This window comes from Pinus tabuliformis, chromosome 1_1 (assembly GCF_031772625.1).
Source record: "Pinus tabuliformis cultivar Carrire ecotype Pingquan chromosome 1_1, CPIR1, whole genome shotgun sequence".
Classification (NCBI taxonomy): domain Eukaryota; kingdom Viridiplantae; phylum Streptophyta; class Pinopsida; order Pinales; family Pinaceae; genus Pinus; species Pinus tabuliformis.
Genome location: NC_142297.1, coordinates 665,189,578 through 665,209,659, shown reverse-complemented (window position 1 = coordinate 665,209,659; position 20,082 = coordinate 665,189,578). Strand labels below are relative to the sequence as shown.

Here is a 20,082-nt window from a genome sequence, read left to right as displayed (position 1 = left end):
TCATGTGTTGAAATGTTTTTCCAAGAAGAAATCTGCTCATTTACTTGTTCAGAATTTTTTGAAGACCCGGAACATACTCTTATTGATGAAGAAAGACCAGAATCAAAGGAGAAGGACACCTTGTTTCTTCAGCAGGAGGAAAGACTTCATGTTTTTCAGGATCCAATGGCAGATTTGTTGCAGTCAGTTGTGAAAGTGTTTATTGCAGTGTTCAGTGATGAAGGAGATCATGGTAAATTAGCTTTTTGGAGACCCAGTTACAAGCATCTACCGTTGACCAGAAGATCTGATAGGAAGAATCAGTCAAGAAGCCATCTTCTTGATTGGTTGCATTGGCATTTTGATATAATTTGAGGATATATTGTCTTGTAAGAAAACAGGTGGCCATGTACTGCCACCAAGCTTTAAGTTTTAGGTCCAGGTCTTTGCCATTTTGAGTTAGTTTGTTAGAGTCAAGTTTTTCAGTCATTTCAGTTTGCATTGAGTTAGTTTGAGTCAAGTTTCAGTCAATAAATTGAGTCGTGTTGGTTTGTCGGAATAATGGACTCCATAGCCCAATGGATGAAGGCACCATCTGCTCACCCAAAGATCTGCAGTTCTTGGCACCTCCACGGAGCGGCAACTGCCATCCCAATTGGAGCCAATGTTAGACTAAGTCTTGTTAGTCCTCTATCAGAGTCAAATTCACCACGGTTCATTTCTCGTCATTTGTAGTCATCAAAAGCCATTTTGGTCAAAAAGAGTCATTTTACTTCTTGAGTCCAGGGTTTTGTCTCCAGAAGTGTGAAATAACGCTTGCAGGCCAGAGGGAGGTTGAATAAGTCTCTTACTTCAAAGAGTTTCACCATCAGTAATGCTCGAAAATGATCCTTCTCCAAAACTCTGTTTTGGAGAAGAAATCAACAAATTTGTTTTTGTAATAAATTTGCATTTTAAAATCTTCCATCATGGAGTACTTCAAATACAAGCCCTGGTCATCTTGCTAGGTTCAATAGCTCCATCATTCTATGTAAACAGGAGGACTTATCATAAGTATTGAAAGTTCCATAAATAAGATGGCATATTCTTGATTCTGTTGAAGCTGGAGATCTACAGGATAATGCTGCAGCCATGTCAGATGTTGGAAGGACAGAACTAAGATGAACTCCACCGATTAGAATATAGTGTTTCCTTTATATGAAGACAGAGAATGTACCATGTGGCTTATTCAACGGAGGATGACATAGCTACTGTATGTTGCTTGGAGAAAACTTGAAGAGCAGATACATCTGGAGATAAAGAAACTTGGAATATCTAAAAGATTTCCATAGAAAGAAACTTCACTTTTAGAGGGAAATATTTGTTTCAAAATCTTGCACTTTGAAGGTATTAGAAGCCCCTGGCGTAGCATTGTGAAACATCATCTTTTCTAGGGTACTATCGGTCTTTTAGACATGATTCGAAATCACATATAGGACTGCCTGACAGCATACTCGTTAATTTCACTTGTTTACTTTGAGAACATTATTCTCCAAATAGAGGGAAAATGTCATAATGATCGTAGATAACTAGAACGACTATATTTGGTATAGTCAGAAATTGATGAATATTTAGAGCTGATAATCATCACAATTCCAAAGGTTAAGCAAGATCAAAATTGTGTCAATATTGTAAAAGACAATTTAGGAGAATATGCTCGCAATTGTCTGCAAGTCTCATGGAGGGGTTGAAGCACTTGAACGGTATGATTGCTGTGGTAGCATAAGGACAGAAAGAGGTCTTCATGGGCTAGCAAGTGCCCAAAAAGAAAAAATTAATGGAAGGTTCCATGTGATTTGCCTTGAGGACTTAAGGTCTTATGAGGGGGGATTCAATGTTGGTGATCCACAAAGGAAACAAGGATGAAATTGGCAACGCGGCCCATAGGATGACTGGTGCGACGCACTGGGTGCGCGCAGCGCATAGGGACCTATTCCGCAGTGGAAATTTACATGGGCGCGGCGCACTGGTGCGACGCGGTGCACTGGGTGTGCTGCACGGCGCACACAGCCAGGAAGCCTGAGAATTGCCCAGATTCACTCCAATTGCCCAAAAAACGCACGAATTCGCCTTGGGACGAATGTTTGAGGATCGCATTGAGCTTATTAATCGACCAGGGACCTCAAACTCTAAGAAACCACCTCTAACTTGCGTCAGATTGTTGAAGGCCGTGTAGCTGTTTGGGAAGAAAATTCATGTTCTGGGGTCTCTCACTGCAAAGGAACACTATGGCACAACCAAATAACGAAAGTCAAGACAAGTGCGCAAATAAAGGACTTGAAGTTCGTGTAGATGTTGCAGTCGCAAGCAATCCTAATGGAGTCTCTCGTATGAAGAATAAATTTGCTGGGTTGATATTTATGTGCAACTCAGCAACTAAGCAGGATTGTTTCCGATATCATGTTTTTGGCATGCCATCAGCTAAATTGGAGCTTGTACAAAATGTTCATCCCAGAATGAAGCTATTTTTGTTTGACTCCGACATAAGATTAATGTATGGCATTTATAAAGCTACATCAGCGGGTGGCAACGAGTTAGAACAAAATGCATTTAGAGGATCCAGGAGGTCATTTCCTGCTCAGGTTCGATTTCGTATTGATAGGGATTGTGTACCATTGTCTGAGGAAATATTCAAGAAGGCCATCAAAGATAATTATGTCGATGGAGGAAACAAATTCAAGTTTGAACTCAGTACAGAGCAGGTCAAAATTCTTTCACGCCTATTTCTCACGAATGTTGCGAGAGAGCAGGCAACATCAAATGAATGGACGTGGCAGTAATTTAGATTTTGGTTCTGAAAGAGAGGACAGATTGTTAAGGGAATCGAGACTTTTAAGGGAAGAAGCGGCAAGAAGTAGAGAGGAAGCTAACATGAATGGAAGAAAGAGTGTTCAGCATGAATCCAAACCTCATTCATTGGACTTAGAAACCAAGAAAACTTCTGAAAATTCAATAGGTATGCTGCCAGGACTTCCTGAAGAATTCAGATGTCCAATTTCCTTGAAATTAATGTCTGACCCTGTGATTATTTTCTCTGGACAAACGTATGAACGAGTTTGCATAGAGAAGTGGTTCAGTGAAGGTCATGATATGTGCCCGAAAACTCAGCAAAAGTTATCATATTTAGGTGTAACTCCTAACCATTGTGTCAAAGGCCTGATTGCCAGCTGTTGATTCATATGTGATTTCAGGCCAAATGGAACCATTCGTAAGACACCTGATATCTGGAAAAAATGGAATGCTGAACCTGGCAATGGGGTACATCGCCTTCAAGTTCAAATTGCCATGCGAGGTGTTGCATTGCTGAAAGGGGAGCCCTATATATGGCTCTTGGTGTTATGTATACTCTTACATCTGGCATAGCAGGCTACATCGCAGCTGGAAATGGCGGTTCCCTTTATTCAAGGCGAAATTTAGTTTAAAAGCTAACTTTATTGAAAATTGGTTTTTTATTCAAATGACAGATGGACAAGAGACTACCAACTAATTATACCAAACCCTCCATTTCAGATAGACTTTGAAATGGCTTGTTGATGATTTTTATCTTTATTTGTTTCTTCGTCGGCAATGATTTCCTACCACACATGTCTACATTGGAAATCCGTGAGGGAGCAATTAACTTGCTGATGGCGGTGTACAAGAAAGAGTTCAAGGCAATGGGTGGTTATTTGACAGATTCAGGAGAGGCAATTTTGAAGCGAGTGGAGCATTTTATTCAAGCTATTGGGTCCTATGAGGATAAAATATTTCAAAAGCGGTCTCGCCTACATCAGCGCCAAATGGAAAGAGTCAAGCGCGAGAAGGCTCAAAAAAGGATGGAAATAATATAGAGCATATAGCAGCTATGAAATGCTCTTAGGACACGTTGGGAGATATGCTTGTAAAACTAGACATCTGGATGTTGATTATAAAAAATTGGTTGTGATTCAAACGGGGAAGGTGATAAGTCAGAGCCCGAAAAGCCACAAAGACATCTACCCTGGCAAAGAAACAGATGAAAGAGTGTGATTGGATTGTCGCAATTGTTCTATCCCAGCAATGGAGAGGATCTTAGTATTGGTTCACGTGAGGCCCGTCAACAACAAGGAAACAGTAACTAGTCCATGGAAAATTATAGGCAACACTATTTGTTTATCTAATCAAGGACCAAAGTTCGAATTCGAAAAAGTGTTTGACCAAGAGTCTAAAATAGTAGATATATACGAAGCCCGCACTAAGGACATCGTAGCTGTAGCTGTTCGAGGTTTCAAAGGGATGGTATTTGCCTATGGACAAACCAGTAGCGGTAAAACTCACACAATGCGAGGCTCTGCTGCTGAACCTGGTGTTATTCCTCTTGCTGTCCATGATGTGTTTAATAAAATTCGGGAGGCAGAGGATAGGGAGTTCCTTATTCGTGTGTCTTACATGGAAATTTACAATGAAGAAATCAATGACTTATTGGTTCCTGAACATCAAAAGTTGCAAGTACATGAGAGTGTAGAGCGTGGAATCTTTGTAGCTGGCTTGAGGGAGGAAATTGTTGGAAACCCTGAGCAAGTCCTCCAACTTATGGAGTTTGGAGAATGGCACTGTCACATTGGGGAGACAAACATGAATGCTTACAGCAGCAAATCTCACACTATTTTTCGTATGGTTATTGAAAGCAGGGATAAGAATGAAAGTGATTCTGTTGGCATGTCATGTGATGATGTTCGTATATCAGTCCTAAATCTAGTGGATTTAGCTGGCTCAGAGCGTGTTGCAAAGACAGGTGTTGAAGGTGCATGTTTTGAAGGAGGGACCACATATAAATAAGAGTCTAATGGCTTTAGGAACTGTTATCAAGAAGCTGATTGAAGGTGTTGAAACTCAAAGAGGACATGTACCATACCATGATAGCAAGCTCACTCGAATTTTACAACCTGCATTGGGTGGTAATGCAAAAACTGCAATTATTCGTAATATTACACCTGCTTTGATTCATGTTGATGAAACAAAGGGTACACTTCAGTTTGCAAGCAGAGCATTACATGTCACAAACTGTGCTCAAGTCAATGAGATCATGACTGATATGGCATTGCTAAAGCGACAAGAAAGGGAGATTGAAGAATTGCGTTCCGAGTTGTAGGAATCTCATTCAGAGCATCTTGAAGAAGAGATATTGAACCTGCGCAACACACTGTTGCAGAGTGAATTACAAAGGGAGCGCATTGCTTTAGAGTTGCATGAAGAGAAGAAAGCACAGGCTGAACGTGAACGACAGTTACAAGAGCAAGCTCAGAAGATTGAAAACTTAAGCACTATGGTCTTGTATTCAGTCAGGGATGATAGAGAGACATGTGGCAAGAAGAAAATCAGGCATGAAACTTGGTGCCCAGAAGCTCCATTGAAAGAGTTTACAGAGGAGGAGTATAATCTGCCATCGAAAGAACCTTTAAGGGACATTGTTCCAGGACACAGGGACAGGGATTTGCCACCTCCTTTTGAGAAATTATGTGAAAATCAAGAATTGGATATAGATAATTGTTCAAGGCAACATGTTGGTGCTATTGGTCAGGGGTTTCCAACAGAGAAGGTTGATGTGCCCAGTTCATGGGTTGAGAATACTCTTCCAGATGCGAGTACTTCTCTTCATGTAATAGGCAGGATGGGGAAGTTGTCAATACAGAACATGCCAATAAATCAGTTGAGGGATCAACTTTTGGAAATGCATAGAATCTTCCAAGATTTGGAATGTAAACATGAAAACGAGAGAAAAATGAAGGATTGTGAAATAGAAGATTTGAAGAAACAGTTAGCCAAAGCTAAAGCTATTGCAAGGCAACCTAAAGTCGTTAAACTCCATCATGGTCAATCTGCCTATATAGGAGGCGAGAGTTTGACTGCATGGGAATCTGAAGGCTCCATGATTAAAAAACAACTTGAAGGATAAGGTGAAAACACTCGAGTTGGAAAAGTTACACATGCAGTGAGATTTAGATAGTCTCATGGAACTGGCCAATGAAGAAAATGAAAATGCAAAAGGTCCATTTGAAAAGGAAAATTATAATAATCTAAAGAGAAACTCTAGCTGAGGGGCACGAGCAAATTGTAGCTCGGTGCATTCATTAAAGGCGAAATTTCAGTGGAAAACCGTTTATTGAAAAACTAGTTTTTGATTCAAAGGGCCTGCGTAAGGTGAAGAGTCACCGCAGCAGAAAGATAGGAACCGATGGTATATTTTTAACTGCAGTTGCAATTCAAAGGGTCTACGCTCCATATTCTGTCTTTTAATTGGCCATCAAAAAACAAATGTAACGCTGCTCCTTTTTAGAGCAGACCTTTCATATTCTCATGATTTTAGGTGAAACGGCCCCTATTCTCAAATCAATCTGTTTTCCCATTCCTGAGTCTATTTATTGTATGAAAATTATGTGTAAAGGGTTCTGAGTTCTGGCAAACAGTGGGAGAGCTGTGAAGGAAAACTTCACTGTACAGTTTTTGACAGGGATTTAATGAAAAGATACAGCTCTGACTCCTGAGATTCTTGTGGTGTGAATTTAGCATTTGTCTTTTCCTTTGTTTCATATGTAGCTTGTTATGTTTCCATTTCATTTCATAATCATTTCTAAATGAATACTTTTAAGTGAGAAAGGCAGAATCCAGTTTGCTGCTCTACCTTGGGAGGGTATTCATATTTAATGTTTTCTTCTGTTTGACAAGGATTCATCTTCTATGCCCTTGTCAACCTCTCAACAGTCCACCCACTCCACAGTATTTCAAAATTGAATGCTAAATTGATCGCCTGTCTTTCCTCCTGAGATAATCTGTGTCTCAGATTTAATCTCCCTACGCATGCTATTCTTGCCCCATACAACCCAGCAACTTAGTCATTAAATCAAATATCCCTCATTTCAAATTCATTTACTAGCCTAAATCAGTTATCATTTAAGTCATCTCGGACTCTATTGATAATTGTATCGAGATAGACCCGGAGAGAGCCCTCTCCTGTCCTCGTAGGGCTAGCTACGAGGCTGAGCTTGGTTTGATGTTGCCTTGAACCTCGCCTTCCTTCAGCCTAAGGCAGATTCAAGCGCTAACAACATCCGGTCTTACCGTCGAGCATGATAACAACCATTAAATCTAGATCTCCCAGATCCAACACCATCCGCTCATTTCGCGCGGTTGACTTGCTCGACCATTAGCACAAGATGAGCAGTGGTTTTCTCTCTCCTCCGCTTGCCATGCGTCGGGTGCTGAGTGGAATCGCTCCGTTTTTGCCAAAACTGCTTACCACCCAAGGATGCCCCCGATCAATGCCATCATTTTTTGGAGCGTGGGTCCTACCTTTGTCTTTAGCCTTTCTCTCCACGATTTTCCCGGATCTCATGTGACCGAGTGCTCCAGGCCTCTCCATTTCAAGGGTTTGCGCCCAGCGATGCGCGATTAGCGCTAATCACGCATCAAAAACTCCCTCCGTTTCCTGATCCGGGCTTCCCAGGGGCTAGTTTGTCCTCCTGCATAGTCTCCATGGGCCTCAATCAGCGTGCTTTGACCGAGGTCCTCGTCGTTCCATGCTGGCTACCAACTGCCACTAGTTTAGAGGTGTTTTTGATCGCTGCTCTTAATTCTTTGAAGTCTGTCCCGACTTGGTACAGCCATGGTTCTGTTGATCATTCTTTATGGATCCAATTTGGATCACGGCCTTTCCACTGAAAAGCTTTTGGACCACAAAAAGTTGGTTTTTCAAGCATTGACTAAGTGAGGGTACTACTGTCTCACTTGCCCATTCTCAATCCACTTTGGACTGCTCGGCTTTGAACCTTTGAGTCCAATTCTGAGGTACTCAACATTTGCTCTACGTGTTGTCCTCACCTTCCTATCCAAGATTATGTCTTCCTGCAATTCATTCAGATATTCAGGTAGCAGGTCATCAATAGAAGGCAATTGACTTTTCTCTTTAGGATCCTCAATCATTGAAGGTTCAAACAATCTCAAGCAATTTGCATTTACGACTGAGTAGATGTGCATGTAAGCTGGTAGATCAAGGCGAAAATCATTCTCACCGATCCTCTCAAGTATCTTGAAGGGTCCATACCTGATAGGCTTTAGCTTTTTACCTTCACCTTGCATCCTATCCTTGTTGATATACAGCCAGACCTGGTCACCAACTTGGAAACTATGCTCCACCCGATGCTTTTCATGCCTTGCCTTGTATTTGGCTTGGCTCCTTTCCAGCTGTTCCTGTACTACTGGTGGATCTCCTAGATCTGTTCAATGAACCTAGTTGCCTTGTGCACATCACTATGTCCATCAACGATGGTATCTTTACCAAAGACAAAATCCAAAGGAGATCTTGGTGTGAAACCAAAATAGGTTTCAAAAGGAGATCTCTGTGTAGAAGAATGTTTTTCTCTGTTGTAAGCATGCTGCACATAACACAAGTGTTCATCCCAAAGCTTAGGATGTTTGCTGCAATATCCTCTGAGTAGCTAGATCACTGTCCTGTTAACTACTTCTGTCTAGCCATCGGTTTGTGGTTGAAAAGCCGTGCTTTTCTTCAGTTGGGTGTCCATTAGCTCCCACAAACTTGACCAAAACTTCCCCACAAATCAGGTGTCTCAATTAGATACAATAGAAGTGGGTAACCCAAAATGAACCCATACATGTTCAAAGAATAGTTTTGCAGTTTGTTCAGTTGTAATATGTTTATTACTAGGAATCAAAATGCACATTTTGCTAAACCTATCCACAACCACATATAGATAATCATGATCTTTTCTAGACTTAGGTAGTCCCCCAACAAAATCCATGGAAACACTTTCTTAAGGGTGAGAAGGAACTGGTAATGGAGTGTACAGGCCTAGTTTTCTATTGCTAGACTTGCTTTTGGCACACATAGTAAACCCTCTCACATATCTAGAAACTATCTCATTCATTTTTGGCCAATAACAAAATCTTTGCAGCTATGCAACTGTTTTACTTACCCCAAAGTGACCTGATATCAGAGAAGTGTGTGCCTCTCTGATTATCTTTACTCTCTCTATTTGTGGAATGCAGAGTTTCCCACAATGATATAAGAGTCGGTCCTTCACATGATAATCCAATTCTTCTACCCTTTTGCCTTGACTCAAAGTTGCATATACATCTTTAAAGTCTATATCTTGAGCATATTGTTCAATGTAGCTTTCATGTAGTATGGAATTACGCTTAAGTATAGTAGATGCATGTATAATGGGTCTAGATAACATGTCTTCAACTTTGTTATGTATGCCCTTTTTATATCTGATGACTAAATGAAACTGTTGTAGAAAACCCATCCACCTGTAATGTCTTGATTGCTGCAACTTAGTTTGGGAGTGTAGATATTGAAGTGGTTGATGATCAGTATGTATTACTGTCTCTTTGCCCATTAAGTAATGTTTCCACTTTTTCACACTCTGAACTAATGCATACAATTCTTTATCATATGTAGGATAGTTAACTACTGCAGGATTAAAAGTCTCAGAATGATAACATATGGGTTTACCATGCTGTGTCAACACTGCTCCCATGGCATAGTCACTGGCATCTATTTGGATCTCAAATGGTCTTTGTAGATCAGGCAGTGCTAGTACAGGTGTTGTACTAATCTTTTCTTTCAAGGTGTCGAAGGCTTTTTGATGTTTGCCTTCCCACTGAAACACCTTGTTCAATCCTATCAAAGCATGTAAGGGAGCTGCAATTGAGGAAAAGTTAGAGATGAACTTCCTCCAATATTGTGCTGCTCCTAAGAAGCTTCTCACTTCTGTAGCAGATTTGGATTTAGGCCAGTTTACAATGACTGCCATTGTAGAGGGATCTATTTTCAATTCACCACCCCCTACTATATGACCCAAATAATTTAGAGATGTTTTGCCAAATTCACATTTGGAGAGTTTAACATAAACTTTTTCTCTTTCCAAAACATCTGATGTCTGCTTAACATGCTTTAAGTGTTCCTCCCATGTTTTACTAAAAATTAGAATGTCATCCAGATATACAATAACAAAATCATCAAGAAAAGGTCTGAGTACATCATTCATTAATCTCATGAAAGTAGCAGGGGCATTGGTCAAGCCAAAAGGCATAACCAGCCACTCATACAATCCCTACTTTGTTTTGAAAGTAGTCTTCCATGCATCTTGCTCTGCAACTCTGACCTGATGGTATCCACTGTGCAAGTCCAGCTTGGTGAAATAAACAGCTTCCTTCAATTGATCTAAAAGATCATCTATGCGAGGAAGGGGATAACGATTTTTTATTGTTATCTTATTCAATGCTCAGTAGTCAATTCACATTCTCCACGAGCCATCTATCTTTCTCACCAAACTGATTGGTGACCCACATGGTGATGTGCTAGAACTGATAAACCCCTTCTTGACCAACTCCTACACCTGCTTCTTGATTTCAGCATTCTCTAAATCAGACAACCTGTACATTCCAATGTTAGGCAATGGAACATCTTGCTGCAAAATAATATCATGTACTATTTCCTTTTTGGGTGGCGGACCTTTAGGTTCTTGGAATAGAACATCATACTCTGAAACAATCTTTTCTATATCAACTTGCTGCTTAGCATTACAACCCTCAAATACATTGGTTTTATCAGGTTTCTTTTCCTTTACAACCATTAGTAAGAATTGTTTGCACGAATTTATCATTCTTTTCATCTACCCTGAGTTTATGAGAGTATAATTATTCTTGAGCTTATGAGCTCTTACAAAGTATTCGATTCCATCTTTAACAAGTAGATACTTGTTCTCAACTCTATAGAAAATAGCTTTTCTATCATACAAGTAAGGACTCCCTAAAACAATTCCACATATATCCAAAGGAATTATGTCTAACTCAACCTCATCTACAAATGCTGACCCAAAAGAAAACTTGAGTTTACACTGTCTAGTCACTTGTAGTTGTGCTTTATCATTCAACCATCCCAATGGGTATGGTTTCTTGTGAGGTGTAGTTGCTAATCCCAACTTCTTTACAATTGCTTCAAAAATCAAATTTACTTGTGAGCCACTATCAAACAAATTATCAATCTTTTGATGTTTGGAAACAACTCGAATATGGAAAAGCTCATGTCTTTTTCTCTCATCTTCTTCATGAATAATAGAATGAGCAGAATTACTAGTAGATGCTTCAGAATTCTTACCTTTTATACCTGGGGCTGCAATGATTGTTTCATCTCCCGAGTTTGACCCCAAATCTTTCTGAATAGCTACAACAGTCTTCTTTTTCTTGCCCTCGGACTTCTTAGGTCTCAGCTCTGGATGTAGAATCCAACATTGCTCATCATCATGCCCATCCTTTTTACAGTGAGTGCATGAAGCTTTGCTCTTCTGTGCAGTGTTAGCCTTCCTTGCTTTCCAGTTCTGCTTTCTTTTCTCCTTGCTCTTGCTTGCAGTGGGTTGGGATGGTCCCCCAACTTCTGCATTTCCATTCTGTCCTCTAGCCTCTAGATGAGTAGCTTGTACAGATACCTCATCTATACTAGTGGGATTAAACATGAGGATGGTATGCCTCATGTAGTTGTGTAGACCACCAATGTACTTCAAAAGAGTCTCTGGTGAGTCTAATGAGATCCCTAGAATCAATGCTCTCTTTCTAAATTCTTGAGTGTACCCTTGCACACTTTTCCCTTTCAACTGCCGAAGAGTTTGCCAACTCATCATGGCTTGTTGCATGTAGGCCAATGGATAGAATTGCTTCTTGATGGCAGAAACAAATTCACTCCAGACAGAGATGGTCTTACCATGTCTTTTCATGTCAGCTTGGGTTCTACCTTCCCACCAAACCAAGGTAGTGCCTCCTAGGCATAGGCTTGCTAGCTAAATTTTGCTCTTGTCTGAGTCGATGTTCTGCACTCTGCAATACACATCAATTTGTCTAATCCAATTGTCCAACTTTTTAGCATTTAGCTCTCCATCATATATAGGCAAGTCGAATTTAACATCTAGCTTAATCAAGGATGCTTTCTTATTATGCACAAGGCTATTAGGAGGTGTGAGAAAGTTTTCCTCTTTCCCTTTTCCTTTTGAGTGGTCTTGGGAATGAGATTCATCTTCTTCTTTATATTGTTTAGAACATGATGAATCTTCATCCTTATGTTTTCTAAAGTCCCTGTACATTTCTTCTACCATAGACTTTATAGCTAGGAAACTCTCTATGAATTGAGGGTCTGGCCCCACAAAACCTTCCTCTGACATGGTCTTCCGAGGATAGACTCTCCCAATTTCAGGATTAGTTTCGACCAACTCTCCTTCTCCTAATTTGAGCTTTGATCTAGTGAGCATTCAACAGCTAAACCAACACAAGCTTGTCTAATCTTATAGCCTAAAGCTCTGATACCACTTGATCTGATAATCACCTTATGAGTGATCTCAGTTAAGAATTATTAAATAGAGGTATTACAGACTCATGTGCTGGTGTGTGTCTAGGTTATTTAAGCAATGGATCGATCAGATTGCCGATACATAGACACTTGAAAAATGGAATACAATAGAGAAATACAGTAAGAAAATATAAGAACACAAGAAATTAATAAGGAGTTCACCCTATCCTCCAAGGCTACATCTCTGGTCTAGCTTTTAGTGGTGGCCTTCTTTTGTTGTGTCTTAAAGCAGAGAATTACAAAGAAGGAGCTCAATATGAGTCTCCTGTCATAGGATAGCTTGGCAGGGTGGTTCTTGGATTTCCCAAGCCACTAGAGTACACAGACTCTTGGCCTTACCAGCTTTTTGACCTCTCGGGTCTACAATGGAAGGAGCCCAATGTGGTGCTCGGTCCTGACAGATCCCCTTCAGGGATGGCTCGAATTTCTCAAGCCCTCTGGTGCTTGACGCTACCTTTGGTCAGCTTGGCTCTCTATCTTCTTACTGCTTTTTGCTCTCTCTGTCTGCTCTCTCTGTTCTTCCGTGTGTGTGGGTCTATTCCATCTGCTAGTTTGTGCATGGCTTTAAAGCCACTCGAGCTCATGGCGGTTCGATTCCTCTTCCAACTCCATCGGATCGCCTACTACAGCTTCGCTTGGAGTTCCCTGTCTCGGTGTCATCATCAGACTCACAGGGAGTGGCCACTTGTCCTCCTGCGAACTGCGCCAACTTGCTTCGTTGGTTCGTTTCTTTAGTTACATTGTGGAATGAGTCATCTGCCACCTTGGCGGTCAAAGCGGACCTCAAATTCTTTTAAATCGCGGCTTAATCCCTCGTTACATCTGGTCTTACCATCGGGCACGAATAACAACCGTTACATCTGGATGTCGCAGATCTAATGCCATCCGGTCATTTCGTGCGATTGACTTGCTCGACCGTTAGCGCGCGATGAGAGGTAGTTTTCTCTCTCCTCCGCTTGCCATGCATCGGGCGCTAAGTGGAATCGCTCCGTTTTCGCCAAAACTGCTTACCGCCCAGGGATGCCCCGATCAACACCGTCAATTTTTGGAGCGCGGGTCCCGCCTTTTCCTTTAGCCTTTCTCCCCACGGTTTTCCCGGTTCTCATGTGATCGAGCACTCGGGGCCTCTCTATTTCAAGGGTTTTCGCCCAACGATGTGCCTACGCGCTAATTGCGCATAAAAAACTCCCTCGGTTTCCTGCTTCGGGATTCCTAGGCGCTAGTTTGTCCTCCTGCATAGTCTCCATGGGCTTGGGTCAGCTCACTTTGACCGAGGTCCTCGTCGTTCCACGCTGGCTGCCAAATGCCACTGGTTTAGAGGTGTTTTTGATCACTGCTCTTAATTCTTTAAAGTCCATCCTGACTTGGTACAACCATGGTTCTGTTGATCATTCTTTATGGATCCAATTTGGATCAATAGCAGAGATCACATGCAAGGAAAAAATAAATGGCCCAAACCTAAGAAGGTCAATGATGTAAAGGAGGATGTCCCAACCCGACATGAAGCAAAGAGTGACATGTTCAAGAGTGAGCTGTCAACATGACTGATAGATTACCAAATTCTCCCCCACCATTTCTGGCAAGTACCCCAACTATTTTTTAATTGCAAGCTTGAAGGGGATAGCATATACTTGCATTGTAAGTTCATCCTTCAGACGAATCCAACCTAGTAAGTTTAACGAGACCTAGGAAGGAGAAGCTCGTGTCCATCATGGTGACGAATCTGATGTCATTTAATAGTTTAACAAGTCCGACAAAGGGGTAACTCGATATCTTTTTCATGTTTAGGGATTTTGAAAAAGACATGTAAAAGAAAACTCCACATGGTCCCTTTTTGTAGATTTGTGTCTCTCAAGCCTGAAAAGGTAGAAAACAATACTTGAGAGAACCGCTTGACCATTTCAGTCAAGGAGTTCCTTTTTCGTAAATAGTGCCTCCCAGCTCAAAAAAGGGGTAAACTTATACTGGGCACACGACGTTTCGCATCCAGTAACGAGCTCGAAACGACAAGGGTTCGACCATATTTTCGTTTTTAAAGGGTCAGAAAAGATCTGAAAGTGGACCCCCTATTTTTATTCTCTTTAACGAGTCAAAAAGGGGAAAATACTCGACAATCTTTTCATATTTTACGAGTCAGAGAAAAGCTCAAAGGTGACTCATCATCATCGTCGAACATCCGCCACCTATTTTTGCACAAGTAAGGCAAAGTGTATTATCGAATCCTAGAGGTAAAATAGGTCAAACATGTTTACAAAACCTGATATTTTCATGAAAAAATGAATAAAAAGGGGAAAAGTAAATATATTTTTGCCATTTACCATTTTACCTTTGCAGTGAAGACTTTGTACCCAATTTTGCCCTAGTTTTTTTGGAACAGATTGCGAGAGATCTAGGAGGTCAATCGATGAGCCGTTAGTTCCAGGTAATAGTCGAAGCCCTGAGCTCCACTTTCATGCCATTAATTTCTGTTTTTAGCCATTTTTAAAGATTTTTTAGGGGAGGCTTTTGAGAAAAACTTTCGCCCTCGGTCGGCACGATTTTCGGGCATGGGACCACGCTATCCAAGGTGATTTGCATAACCATCCACGCCGACCGGTGCGACTATTTCTAAAATAGGCACGCCGGCACCGTGGATAGCGAAAAACCATTTTTTCTCAAGAACTGATCTTTAAAACTTGAATTTTATGTGCCAAAATTGATAATTGACTCAAATTAATTTCTTTTGCAGGAGTGAAATTGTCGAAAATGGTGGATTGGAGGCCTAGAGGCTTTGAGGGCTTGCGGGCTCCTCAAATTTTTACTTACACTAGGGATGTAGGCCCAAATTGAGTTGCTTCGATACTTGATAAGCCTTTGGAACATCAATCGCGATATTTTTTTCATTAGGGACCAGGAGCTGGAGTTGACAACTTCGTATATCTACTTCATCACTGGACTGTCTTGTAGAGGTGAACCAATTAACTTGCATGAGTCATGTCCGATCGGGCCAAGCATATCTTGCTTGCTTACCGAACACTACCCTGAGGCCTTGAAATCCAAGAGTGGGAAGATAGAGATTTCCAGTGTGCAGGATTTGACAATGAGGGTGCTTCTGTTGACTATCAATAGAGTGGCGGGGTCCCAGGTGGAACATGAGACTAACAAGTTGAAGTTCCTTTATGCTATTGACTGCACAACTCCTACGATCTTCAACTGGGCAGAGGCCATGAAGATGAACATCAAGCGCCAGTTGTCTAAGGCCAAGGCGGGGAATCTGAAGCAACTTGGCTTTGGATCAGTACTTGTGACCTTTTTATTGGAATGAGTGCCATTGTTCCAGTATCACTTGACTGAGGTTGATCCTCCTGCGCCACGCGATCCGCAGATGACCTGCTGGAGTCATTTGATGCCCAGGATCACTAGGGGGCAACATATGTCATAACGACCGGCATTCTTCTCATGGCTATGATGACAGAAGATTGTCATGGAGGATTGGCCATATAGCGGCCCTGATTTCCGTGGAGGCCCAGATATTCCCTTACCAGATGGAGAGGACTTCGATGATGAAGGTAAAAAAATCAAAATTTTTTATTTTTTATTTTTATTTTTATTTTTATTTTTTGAAACTTTTTTATTATTTTTGGTATATACATGCTTATAACATTTCACTTGTCCATGTAGATGCTGGACCAGAGCAGCCAGTCGGGATGCCCCCGATAGCCAGGCGCGTCCCCCGTCCCATTGATGTTGTTGCCCCTTATGAGGAAGGGAGCGATAACGAGGAGGAGATTGCGAGGAACCTCGAGGGGTTGACTCATGGTATCTTGGAGTATGCTTGGATAGGAGACATGTCTCGACGGTACTAGAGGCACACAGTGGGAGTCTTAGATCAGATCTGCCGACTACTGAGTTATGTTTCACGAGCTATCTCGTGCTATGATGACCACCATGATGAGTAGTTCCTAGGTCCATCACTTACATATTTTTTGAGGTCTGCATGCCACGAGTGTACAAGGCCTGTGAGCCGCCGATGTTATTATAGACACACATATTATTTTTGGGGTTCTGATGTATCAAACAATCTCACATATATATATGTTGTATTTTCCTGTCTATTATGGTACAAATGGTTTGTCTTATCTTTTACATGTTTCGTAAATGTCTATCCAACACGTAATTAGCTAATGCATTTGTCGATGTATTCATGCATCTATAAATATGATGATATGTAAAATAATCAAAATGTCTTTCTAGTAGACCGATACAGAGATACATTCGTAATATTTGAGGGTTCCTGACGGAATATTGCCCGTTGAGTTGAAGGAAGACAAGTTGTGAATCCAAGTTGACAACCAATGCCCTGATGCCCAAGGTGATGACTTCTGACAGTAGTTCGATGACCGCATTGTATTCAACAATGTTGTTGGTTGTGTGATGATCTGAATGGAAAATGGCAACAACCCATGGTATTCATCCACCCATGTAATTTACCCATGGTATTGTAAGTGGAATCTACCCATGGTATTTATCCACCCATTGTATTATAAGTGACATCCGCCCATGGTATTTGCCCATGGTATTGTGACATCCACTCATCTTCATTCACCCATGGAATCGACCCGTGGTATTATGACATCCACCCATGGTATTCATTCACCCATGGAATTGATCCATGATATTGTGACATCCACCCATGGTATTCATTCACCCATGGAATTGACCCGTGGTATTGTAACTGAAAAATACTATAAGTAACAAGTCACATTTTGTAAAAGGACAGATTGTCCACCACAATGTAGTCCTTACAATTATTATACATTTTAATAAAAAAAAATATTTGTGGTTTTGTTTATTGGTCATTCTCCTCTTTTTCTTCTGGCAATTTCAATTTTTCAGATCTTGGAGGCCTATCCCCCAAGATCCATTTCAATCTTTTAGATTTTGAGGGCCTCCCCACCCAAGATCCGCATCAGTGGTATCAGAGCAGGTTACGATTCCATGGGAATGAGTGTTTCATGCATATTTCAGTTCAAATTTTTGTAGCTATATTCAACAAACTTCAGGCACATGCTGCGACCTCCATAGAGCACTTTCTTTGGTCAAGTAGGAATAATTTTTCTTTTTTCATTTTTTTTGCAGGATTTTTTTTTTGGGCGACGAGTTTGTAGATCAGATCTGAAACATTTGGTGCAATATTTAAAAAATAAAAATAAAGATCTGGATTTCCTGCGAAAAAATACCAAAATTCAAAAAAAACAAATCGGCCAAATCGGAGTCTAGATGAGGGAGATATCGCTGATTTAAAATCAGCTATGTTGTAGAATTGTTTTTTGACAACAACTGGTGGACGGCGAATCTCCTATCACTTTTTGAATTTTTTGTGCAAAATTTCAGAAAAAATATTGTAGATCTGAGATCCTCTTGAAAAATAACCCAATTTCAAAAACAAAATGGGTTGAATCGGAGTTCGGATGTGGGAGATATCATTGATTTAAAATCAACTATTTTTCCAGAACTTTTGTGACGGCGTAAAAAATGTAGTGCGAATCTGAGATTCTAGAGTGTCCAGATAAGGGTTTCCAACACATGGGAAGATGAAAAATGGTCCTTCTGCTTCCAAAAACAGGTTATAATAAATATTATGAGTTATATTGACCGAGTTATGTCCATTTTAATTCTAGAGTAGCATTCGGAGCGGGTTCCCGTTGGAGACATGCCCTCCCACCCCACTTTAGTAGGCACCTTCTTCGCATTCATCAGTTTCAGCATAGCAGCATTCGACTTCAGTTATTTGGATACATGCTTTCCCACCATAGGCTATGTAGGCACCTGCTACTTCATCAATAACCAACATCACATTTATGGGTCAACTGCACAAAATCCTTGTCATCGAAGACCATTTGTTAGGCCGCACACTATTAGTATCACAGTTGGTCACAAGCATTACAGGGTATCTCTATCCTCGGATAATAGTTTGTCATGTTTATGGGTCATATACAAACCCACACTTCATCAAAGTCCATTTGCTAGGCCACACACTATCAATATCACAATTGGTCACAAGCATTACAGGGTATCTCTATCCTTTGATTTTCGTTCATCATGGTTATGGGTCATCCACAAACCCACACTTCATCGAAGTCCATTTTCTAGGCCGCACACTACCAATATCGCAGTTGTTCATAAACATTACAAGTTATCTCTATCCTCGGATCTTCGTTCATCATGGTTATGAGTTAACCACATAACACCCTTCTCTTCAGTGGCTCTTCATATTCAACAAAGGCTTCGCAGGAGAGAACTTCACGCAATGGGGACCATTGCTTCTTGAGGGACGAATGATCCAAATGGAAAATGGCATCAACCCATGGTATTCATCCACCCATGGCATTTATCCACCCATTGTATTATAAGTAACATCCGCCCATGGTATTTTCTCATGGTATTGTGACATCCACTCATGGTATTCATTCACCCATGGAATTGACCCGTGGTATTATCACATCGACCCATGGTATTCATTCACCCATGGAATTGATCCGTGATATTGTGACATCCACCCATGGTATTCATTCACCCATGGAATTGACCCGTGGTATTGTAACTGAAAAATACTATAAGTAACAAGTCACATTTTGTAAAAGGATAGATTGTCCACCACAATGTAGTCCTTACAATTATTATATGTTTTAATAAAAAAAAATCTTTGTGGTTTTGTTTATTGGTCATTCTACTCTTTTTCTTCTGGCAATTTCAATTTTTCAGATCTTGGAGGCCTATCCCCCAAGATCCATTTCAATCTTTTAGATCTTGAGGGCTTCCCCCCAAGATCCACATCAGTGGTATCAGAGCAAGTTACGATTCCATGGGAATGAGGGTTTCATGCATATTTCAGTTCAAATTTTTGCAGCTATATTCAACAAACTTTAGGCACGTGCTGCGACCTCCACAGAGCACTTTCTTTGGCCAAGCAGAAGAATTTTTCTTTTTTCATTTTTTTGCAGGAGTTTTTTTTGGGCGGAGAGTTTGCAGATCAGATCTTAAACATTTGGTGCAATATTTACAAAAAAAAAAAAAAAAAAAAAGATCTAGATTTCTTGCAAAAAAATACCAAAATTCAAAAAAAACAAATCGGCCGAATCGAAGTCTAGATGAGGGAGATATTGCTGATTTAAAATCAACTATGTTGTAGAATTGTTTTCTGACGACAACTGGTGGACGGCGGATCTCCTATCACTTTTTGAATTTTTTGTGCAAAATTTCAGAAAAAAGATTGTAAATCTAGGATCCTCTTGAAAAATCGCCCAATTTCAAAAACAAAATGGGTTGAATCGGAGTTCGGATGTGGGAGATATCATTGATTTAAAATCAACTATTTTTCCAGAACTTTTGTGATGGCGTAAAAAACGCAACATGAATCTGAGATTCTAGAGTGTCCGGATAAGGGTTTCCAACACATGGGAAGATGAAAAATGGTCCTTCTGCTTCCAAAAACAGGTTATAATAAATATTATGAGTTATATTGACCGAGTTATGTCCATTTTAATTCTAGAGCAGCATTCGGAGCGGGTTCCCATTGGAGACATGCCCTCCCACCCCACTTTAGTAGGCACCTACTTCGCATTCATCAGTTTCAGCATAGCAGCATTCTACTTCAGTTATTTGGATATGTGCTCTCCCACTTTAGGCTATGTAGGCACCTGCTACTT

The 20,082-nt window shown here is 40.7% G+C and overlaps 1 protein-coding gene and 1 pseudogene across 1 annotated transcript; both read left to right on the top strand.

Moving 5' to 3' along the window:
- The first annotated feature begins 2,246 nt into the window (after positions 1 to 2,246).
- Positions 2,247 to 2,798, top strand: LOC149215149 (DCD domain-containing protein NRP-like). The gene has a single exon (XM_089389634.1). It carries the CDS (start codon positions 2,247 to 2,249, stop codon positions 2,796 to 2,798), a length of 552 nt encoding a protein of 183 aa, XP_089245760.1.
- Positions 2,799 to 4,056: 1,258 nt separating this feature from the next.
- Positions 4,057 to 5,932, top strand: LOC149215148 (kinesin-like protein KIN-7O pseudogene; annotated as a pseudogene).
- Positions 5,933 to 20,082: the final 14,150 nt, after the last annotated feature.